The sequence below is a fragment of the Hyaena hyaena genome, unplaced genomic scaffold, assembly GCF_003009895.1.
Source record: "Hyaena hyaena isolate Hyena2069 unplaced genomic scaffold, ASM300989v1 scaffold_329, whole genome shotgun sequence".
Classification (NCBI taxonomy): Eukaryota; Metazoa; Chordata; class Mammalia; order Carnivora; family Hyaenidae; genus Hyaena; species Hyaena hyaena.
The window spans coordinates 1,979,436-1,988,947 of NW_024080960.1; the positions used below are offsets into that span (position 1 = coordinate 1,979,436).

Genomic DNA, 9,512 nt, shown 5'->3' on the forward strand with positions numbered 1-9,512 from the left:
AGAGAGAGAGAGAGAGACAGAGAGAGAGACAGAGAGAGAGACAGAGAGACAGAGAGAGAGACAGAGACAGAGAGAGATACACTGAGACAGAGAGAGACAGAGACAGAGAGAGACAGAGACAGACAGAGAGACAGAGAGAGACAGAGAGAGACAGAGACAGAGAGAGAGAGACAGAGAGAGAGAGACAGAGAGAGAGAGACACACAGAGAGAGAGACACACAGAGAGAGAGACACAGAGAGAGAGAGACACAGAGAGACACAGACAGAGAGAGACACAGAGAGAGAGAGACACAGAGAGACACAGAGAGAGAGAGAGGCAAACAGACAGACAGACAGAGAGAGAGAGGCAGACAGACAGAGAGACAGAGAAAGAGCACATGCATATAAGTAATCAAGGAGCAGAGAGAGAAAAGTAGGGCTCCAGCTCACAAACCGTGAGATCATGACCTGAGCTCAAGTCAGATGCTTAACCGACTGAGCCACCCAGGGGTCCTGGTCTGAACCTTTCTTACTTTTCAGACACAAAACTTCCCTGACATCTCAACCTGCTTTTGGACGCAGCCCATTTCATGGCTGGCTCCTCTCTCTGGTAACCCACTGCTTGGTGGAGGCATTTAGGGAGGTGGGGCTACTGTTCCATCCTGTTTTTTCTTTTTTGATTTTCAGGGCTTCAGGCCCAGCACGGAGCCTAGTGTGGGGCTTGAACTCACCACCCTGAGATCAAGGCCTGAGCTGAGGGATGCTGAACAGACTGAGCCGTCCAGGCACCCCTCTAGCTATTTCTAGTAACCTCACCCAGCTTTCCTTTGTAGAATGGTAAAGTCGATTCAAAATTAGCTTTTTCAAAGGCACCAGATCATTTTGCCACTAATCCAACTTGAGAAAAAGAAGAGTTCAACTATTTAACTTATCAACTTTAAGTAAAAATGAATAAATAAAGAAACATTTCCCCCCTCCCCTATTCATTATCAACCCTGGCTTTCTTCTCTAGACCTCTTCACTTTTTTGTGTAGGCTTTGTGGGGGTAATGGGGTGCTGGTCTCACGGACCTGAAAAACCCACCCAGAACAGCCTCGGGAAAGCTTTCCTTAGATATTCCTAGTCTCTCAAACTCACCCTCCTAAAGAATAAAGGTCTCACTGGGAAATCTTTAAAATTGCCTCATATAAGCTAACATTCATTTATACAGTCACATCTTCTTCCATCTCGAATCTAACAGTGCCACTCCTGGGTCTAAATTACAAGAAAAAGGTTACATTCAGATGTTCCCTGGCTTAAAAGTTCTTTTGACGATAGTTCAGGGTTCCTTTTTAGTAAAGCTGCCAAAAACAAGATGCCTTACAATTAAAAACACAGATGAGGTGAGATCACTTGTGGGGTAGCCTGAGGTAAAGGAAGCACTATAATCTTATCCACTGTGGGCAGGAATTTAGAGTGGAGGAAGGCTGGCTGGCCTTGGACTCCATCCAGGAGAGTTTTGTCACTAAACTACTCGAAGAGAGCCTTATAAGGCAGTTTCTTGTAGAAGGCAAGTCTGTAGTAAACCCGGGAGTGGAGAGAAGGCTCCAGGGGAAGGATGGAAATCCTATTTAGCGGGGTCAATAAATGCCTGCTCAGCTCAATCATTCCATCTCATAGGCCAGGGAATAAAAGACTTTTAAAGTTATAATGACCTCTTTTACATGCTTCCTCTCCTCATTCTCTCAGCTCTCCAAAAGAGCATCTTTGAAACAGAATTGTCCGGACTCCCACATGAGCTTGTTATGGTATTCAACAGTTTTTACCGGCAAGTTCTTCCTACTGTGTATTCTAAATGTGCCTCATGGCAACTTAATTCCAGACCTTTTATTCCATCTCCTGAGGAACTATAGAACAGTAGGTCAGGCACCTTCCACTTAATAACGAATTCCCAACCATGAAGAAACATTAACTTGTTCGTTGGATTATTTTCCTCAACAAGAATCTTAAGTCCTTTAAGACCCCTTTGGCAAGGCTGCCTATTTTCTATTCTAAAGCTTCTTCAGGTTTTTAAATCCTTCCTAAAATGTAGTGATTAAAACTAGGTAAACTAAAAATGAACCAGTGAGTCACTCAACTTTTTAGAAGTTTCTGTGCTCAAGAAGGGCAAATGAGGCCAGAAAAAATTTTAAAGCATTTCTCTTGGGCTGGAGTAGACTTTTTGGGAGGGGACTTTTTCTGTTTCTGATCCAAAAGCAAGAGGAAGAGCTTCCTGAAATGAGCAAGTGGCTGTAATTTGGGAGCAGGGCTAGCTAATGAGCAGAGGATGTGAGGGTACTTTGTAAGGAGTCATTTAGAAGAAGAAAGCGCAGTACAATAGGCTGGTCTCTGCCAAGCAGCACACAGCTTGCCACGGCAGGTTAAGGGCCCAGATCTGACAATGCTTCTAAGGTCTGAGAAACAAACGGAAGGTCTTGTGAAGAAGTCTAGGGAGCTCTTGGCGTGGATTATTGTACCAGCCTCCTAATGGGAGTCTCTGACTGCCGTCTTGCCCCTTTCCAATCCCAGTCTAAGAGTGGCCAACACAGATTTTTAAAAAGCATAAATCCAATGAGATCACTGAGTAGGTCCCACTGCTCCTGTGATCGCCTCTGAACTTCGATGCATCTGAACTTCTCCACCCTTGGGGTCTCTCAAGTGTTGAGCTCTGCTGAACCTTAGCTCTCCTGTTCTGTGAGGCAGTCCTGCGGAACCATGTGCTATTCCTTCTGCTGCTAATGCTCTTCTGTCCATTCTTTTTTTTTTTTTTTTTTAATGTTTTTTACTTATTTCTAGGAGAGAGACACAGCATGAACAGGGGAGGGTCAGAGAGAGAGGGAGTCACAGACTGAAACAGGCTCCAGGCTCTGAGCTGGCAGTCAGCACAGAGCCTGACGCGGGGCTCGAACCCACGAACCGCGAGATCATGACCTAAGCGAAAGTCAGACGCTCAACCGACTAAGCCACCCAGGCGCCCCGCTCTTCTGTCCATTCTAAGTCCATCTAACTCCCCCGCTAGCTCTTCTTCAGGCAATTCCTTCATATCCCCATCTCAGGACCTTGCTCTTCCAGGAAGTCATTCCTGGCTCTTCTTCTACCAGTCTGGGTTAGGGATCCCCCTCATCTGGGCTCTGTGGCCATCTTCTTGGACTTCCATTCCACTCATCCCTGGAGATAAACCACACCATTAGTGATCTCATTTTAATTTTCAAATCCCTATTCCAACTTTCAGTAAAGTTCTACAAGTCTGGCACCAGTTGTAGTGTGTTTTTCCCACGCCACCAAGCAATTCTTTGACACCAGCTGGGTGTCATACTGTTCAAGTCTTCTGACTCTCTCTACCTGGAGATAGTGTCAGATCACACAGCTCAGTCCCACAAGACTGCACTCCCCCTTTGGATACCTATCACAAGTCCAGTTAGTCACCTGTGCTTCTGACTGGCTATAGTTGGTGGTTCCAACAACTCCCTCCTTGGGTTTGATGGATTTGCTAGAGTGGCTCACAGAACTCAGAGAAACACTTTACTTACAAAATTACCAGTTTATTATAAAAGGATATAACTCAGGAACCGCCAGACAGAAGAGATATATAGGGTAAGGTGTGGGGAAAGGGGTATAGAGCTCCCATGCCCTCTCCAGGAGGGGCATTCTCCCAGCATCTCCACGTGTACACCAACCTGGAAGCTCTCTGAACCCACCCTTTTGGATATTTGTGGAGGCTTCATTACAGAAGCATGATTTAATGGTTCAATGACAATCACTGGTGACTGAACTCTATCTCCAGCCCCCTCCTCTTCTGGGAAGTAAAGGGTGGGCCTGAAAGTTCCAACCAGTTAATCACATGGCTGGTTCCACTAGCAACCAGCCCCCAACCAAGGTCCCAAAGTCACTTATTAACATATAGAAGACATCCCGTCACTCTCCACACTTAGGAAATTCCACAGTTTTAGGAGCTTTGCTGCAGAAACGGGGAGGAAGATCACATATATATTTCTTGTTATAAATCACAATACCACAAGTTCATAACTCACTGAAGGACAGTAACAGAACATGGACATTTAAATGACAGGTTATCAAAATAAAATGAACCTAAAATGAGCTTCCCAAAGAACAAATGTTTAAAGTCCATCAAGTAAAAGGAGCTTCTGAAAACCAAAGTCTTTTACTGAAGCTTCTTCCATTTACAGAACGGTTTCTGTGGCTCTGAACCTAATTCTCACCACCAGGGGATGGAGAAATGTTGGGATTTGGGAGAAAAAGTGACCACCTAAATGTTAGAGTTCAGGATAATAGCAGAAGATGAGTCAATGGTCAGATGTATTCCCAGGTGAAGACTTCAGAAAGGCAGAATGTGCAAGAAGAGAAGAGAAGAGCCAAGCAGGAGAGTCCAAGGCCTGCATTTCCAAACAGGAAGGACCTTTCTTACGTGGATTCCTTTGTTTAATCAACAAATATTTATAAAGCATCCAATAGCCAGCTACTGAGTTTATAAATAATTATAAGATGGAGTCCCTCTAGGATGCTCCTAGTAAGGAAGACATTCAGAGAGCCCCTTGAAGGGGGCACCTGGGTGGCTCAGTGAAGTGTCCAACTTTGGCTCAGGTCATGATCTCACAGTTCATGGGTTTGAGCCTTGCGTCGGGCTCTGTGCTGACAGCTCACAGCCTGAAGCCTGCTTCAGGTTTGTCTCTCTGCCTGTCTCCTGCTTAAGCGCGGTCTCATATAAACAAACATTCAAAAAAGAAAAGAGCCCTCTGGACACAATGAGGCATGCTATACTAATTGACCGAGCTTGTTTTTCCCTCAGGAATTCCAGTCCCTTTGCTCAGATCCCCAAATGACCCTGGCTGGGCCCACCCCACTTAATACTGCTCATCCATCCTAGCCTCCATTCCTTTTCCCTATTATAAATTCTTCACAGCACATGCTGCTAGATAAAAAGATCTCTTTGCTTGCTCTTGTCTGAAGTAAAAGCCACAAGAGAGGGTTCTTGTCTATCTTATTCAAGGCTGTTTACCCTGAGACTAGAAGAGTGCCTGGCAAATTCACATATTCATTCAACATATTTAAAGCATCTACTAGTGCCAGGTACTGATCTAGGAGTAGATCAGGGGGCAAGAATTCCCTTCCCTCATGGAGCTTACTTCCAAGTTCCATAATGACAACAATGAACATTCACTGAGGGCTTTCTATGGATAATCTCACACAGTATGTGTCCAATAAATATTGTTGGAAAAGGACTGGAAGCCTATGGAGAACAGAAGGACATGATTAATGGGGTAGAGGGTGGGTGGGGCCAAGGGAGTGAAGGAGCTTCACACGGAAAGGGACATGGGCTGATTCTTGAATAGGGTTCAAAGGGTGGAAAGACAAACTGAGGGGGAGGGTGTGACTGTCAACAACAGCAAACAGCAACACTAAACTGTGGCTGGACTATGACTGGGTTGGAGAGAAGTGGCCAAAATAATACAGTTATGGTAAAGAGCCTCATATGCCCTGTTAGGTGGTTTGAATTTAGTCCTAGAAGTGCTAAACAGAGACCCTTAAGAAAGAATTCTGGGGCACCTGGGTGGCTCAGTCATTAAGCATCCGGATGCCTTCAGCTCAGGTCATGATCTGATGGTTCGAGAGTACGTGTCCCACATTGAGGGAGTCCTGCTTCTCTCTCTCTCTCTCTCTCTCTCTCTGCCCCTTCCTCACTTGAGCCCTCTGCCTCTCAAAAAACAAAAACAATGAATTCTGATAACACAATTAAAAACCGTGAGGGAGAAGAAGAGGGAAGGGGACCCAAAGGGACCAAAGTGGTTGAAATGGAATTGCCATGAAGCTCAGATTTAAAGGACCATGAACAAAAGGTGTTAATTAAGAATGGGAATAAAGTAGCACCATGTTCTCTTCCAACCGTGAGATTTCAATATATAGATCTCAGCACCTATGTATTAACTATCTTTTTATTTACAGAGAGAGAGAGAGAGAGAGAGAATGTGCACACACAAGTGAGGGAGAGGCAGAGAAAGAGACAAAGAGAGAATCCCAAGCAGGCTCCACACTGTCAGTACAGAGTCTAACATGGGGCTGGAACTCCCGAACCTCAAGATCATGACCTGAGCTGAAATCAAGAGTCAGACACTTAGCCAGCTGAGCCACCCAGAAGCTATGTTAACTCTTTATTAAACAGAATTGTCACAACCCCTCTTCCAGTTACTCATGACTTCAGGGACTTCAATAAGATCTAATGGCACTAAACACATGATGGCAGTTCTAAGGTTTGAGATCATTATCTTTCAGATGTACTTTGAAGAAGATGGCTTTGCCTCTTATCACAGGTACGGAAAACAAGCAGATGAAGATCTCATCCCAGATGGGGAAGTGGTGATCTCAGGAAAGGAGAGGATGATTGCGAGGGTCTCCAGGGCTCCCAGGAAGGCCCACTGGGAGGGGGGACGGCAATGTGCACGGATACCTTCTTAATCAGCGGGATCAGATCTGTTTTGTGAGTCCTTGGCTGTAGAACATCTAAGTACCCTGCTGACATGGGCTATCAGCTCAATAAATGTTGGTTAGGAGATCAGCAGGAATGTCCCCTTCCTCGCAACACCTGAGGAGGCATAATTCGATACTCTTCTCAGGGTAGAAATGGCTGGAGGAACCTAGAAGATGCATTTCCCATTCTTTGCAAAGCCCCAATACTCAATGTCACAGAAATAAATGGCACACGTGTCAGATTTCCTCTGTAGCTGTCAAAACACATCCACATCAGGAGAAATCTATTAGGAGATATGGCTTTAGCACCATTTGTCTCTGCTGTTAGACCTCACAATCTTTTCTTTCTCTGCATTCTCCTACAAATGGTCCCAGGCACCAGACTCCAGGTCTCTCAATTCAGATTGGGAAGAAAAGGCTAATTTATGTCAAAGTTTCCAGTTTTGAATGCTGTTTCCCTTAACATTTTTCCTAAACAAAAAGAAAAACCAGGTCTGTATCTTCATGGGGTTTGCAGTCTGGAAAGATGCTGAAGAACGGGGTGTACATGGTAATGAGGTTACAGTACTAGTTCTTTATGACTATCAGTCTCCAGATTTTATAATCCCACTGTGTGTTTAGAGATGCAAATGGCAAGAGAGAAAAATATAACTAGCTACAGGCTAGAATTGGCAACAATGCTTAAACAATCACCAAGCTAACCTTCAGCTCTGATAAGCAAGTCCCAGTGATTTGGAAAGACTGTGGGGAAAAATTCCCTTTGGGATGTTTATAAGAAAATCTCAATATTTGGAAGGAGTTTCTAAACGATGCACATTTCTCTCTTCAGGATGTGACTGATAAGTTAGATCCAAAAGAACAAATGAAGGTTTCTGTTGGAAAAGTATGTGAATTATTTTGGTTCGTGATTTTTCTAAGTTCAAGGTGAAGATGGTAATATAAATAGTCCATAGTAAATTACACTTGAAAGTTTAAAGCTTTCAAGAAGTGAACTCTGAAACGAGTGACATATGACCTATCAGAGTATGGACTTCTGGGAAAAACTAAAAAAAGAACTTTCTGGAAAGTGTGGAGAAAGTCGGAGCTGTGCTTAAAGAAGCAACTGCTTCTGTCATTTCAGGAGAACTGCCTCCCTCTCTTTTTCTGTGTTGGCTGGAGCTAGGAGAGAGATTGCCAAGGTTGGATCTCTCGAATATTTCCCTATGGAAAATGTGATTTCAGACAGAGTTAAAAATCTTTAAGGTTCCCCCCTGCCCCCTCCAAGTCCAGACTCTTATTTACTTTCCCCTTTCATTTATGGCAAGTTTGGACCTGTCTGGAATAAAATAAATGATCAAACATAACCTCAAAGGCATTCCTGCTGAACAGTGCATCCTGCGGACGAATTACACACACACACAAAAAGGGACAAGAAAGAAAAACAAAATGGTCATAAGGTTCACAATATAAATTGCATCATAAAAACATTCTTCAAAGAGTTTGTACTTTTTGCTCACAAATAATTAGCTAGTTAGATTACTGTTTGTGAATCTTTAATTTCCAGTAAGTGAATTACTTTCTCTAACATTAAGAGACCATGAAATCCAATTTTTAAAATTCTTACAACCTAGCCAGTTAAATATGGGACAAATAACTTCTCTGATAGTGTTTTATTTGTATTTCATCAAACTCTTCCCCCTTCTCTCATTTCACTTCCACCTATCCACCCAAGCCAAGAACGGACAAGAAAATGACATCTCTGGGTTTCCAAATGAAAGGGGGCAGCTTTTGCGAATCGACTTGCCAGCTGTTACTATGAGCTGGGTGAGCCTTTGGGACGCGGGAGTCTTATGGTATCGGAAAAACTTTTCTATATATACACTGGCCCCGCACAACCGCATTTGTTGGTGCACGAAACAAGCTTTCAAAATAAAACCAAGAAAAAAAAGAGGGGGCGTTGCCCATGCCTCCTGGCCTCCCGGTGGCTGCCAAATCCTCCCCTCGCATCTGTCTCCCGGATGCCCACGGAAGTCGTCGGGAGGCATGGCGGCCGTGTACGCCCCCCCCCGGGTCTGAGCCAAGAGCCGGAGCGCGGCCGACGGGGCGGGATTGGAAGGGAAAGCGCTCGTGCCCACCTTGCTCGCAGGTGCCCTTGCTGACCTGGGTGATGGCCTTCTCCCCGCGGCTCTCGGCCCTCAAGCTGGCGGCGCGCAGCTGGCACCCGCTGGGGTAGGTGATGCCGTCGCTGCCGCACACCGGGTAGCGGCTCTTGCACACGCACACGCCGCTCACCCCCGGGCCGCCGGCTGCTGCCCCGGCTTTACCCTTCCGCCTCTTGCGGCTCTTCACGCACTCCATGCCCGGCGCGCAGTGCCCCCTGCCGGCGCCGCCGCCCCCGCACGGCTCGCCCTCGCCGCGGGCGCACACCGGGCAGCAGCCACAGGCGTCGCGGGTCTCGCCCAGCGGGCAGCCCCGCGGGGGCAGGGGCGGGCAGGCGGCCGGCTCGCAGGGGCCGCAGACGTCCGAAGAGGAGGAAGAGGAGAGGGGCAGGAGCAGGAGCAGCAGCCCGGCAGCGCCGAGGAGCAGGGCGCGCAGCAGCGGCCGCTCCATGGCTGGGCGCGGAGGCGGCGGGAGCGTGAGTGAGCCGCGTCCCGCAGGCGAACGCTTTAAACCCCGCGCCCCGCCCGGCGGGGGCCCGGGAACCACACCCCAGGGCGGCGAGAGCGCGGCCGCCCCGCCCGCGCCGCGGGACCGCCGGGCTCCAGCGCGCCCCTGCCGGCGGGGCGGGGCGGGGCGGGGCAAGGCGTAGGCGCGGGCCCAGGACGCCCGGTCTCCAAAGCTTCCCGCCCCGAGCCAAGCGCACAGCTCCCTGGTCCCTCGAGGTCGCCCGCAAGGACGGCGCCTTCCTCAGCTTCTGGTTCCTCGCGTCTCTTAGCCCAGACAGTTATGCTTCTTAACGACAACTTTGCGGCTACCCTGTGTTTAATCTGTTAAATTCTCCCTGGACCTGGGAGACCTGAGTACTGATTACTCTGACGTTTGGGAAGCTCTTC

General features: G+C 47.2%; 1 protein-coding gene across 1 annotated transcript in view; it reads right to left on the reverse strand.

Moving 5' to 3' along the window:
- Positions 1 to 9,126, reverse strand: part of IGFBP7 (insulin like growth factor binding protein 7) — a 74,647-nt gene extending 65,521 nt beyond the window's left edge. The window contains exon 1 of the mRNA XM_039249032.1: positions 8,595 to 9,126. Coding sequence (XP_039104963.1) covers positions 8,595 to 9,069 — 475 coding nt within the window. The 5' untranslated portion in view covers positions 9,070 to 9,126. The remainder of the gene's footprint in view (positions 1 to 8,594) is intronic.
- Positions 9,127 to 9,512: the final 386 nt, after the last annotated feature.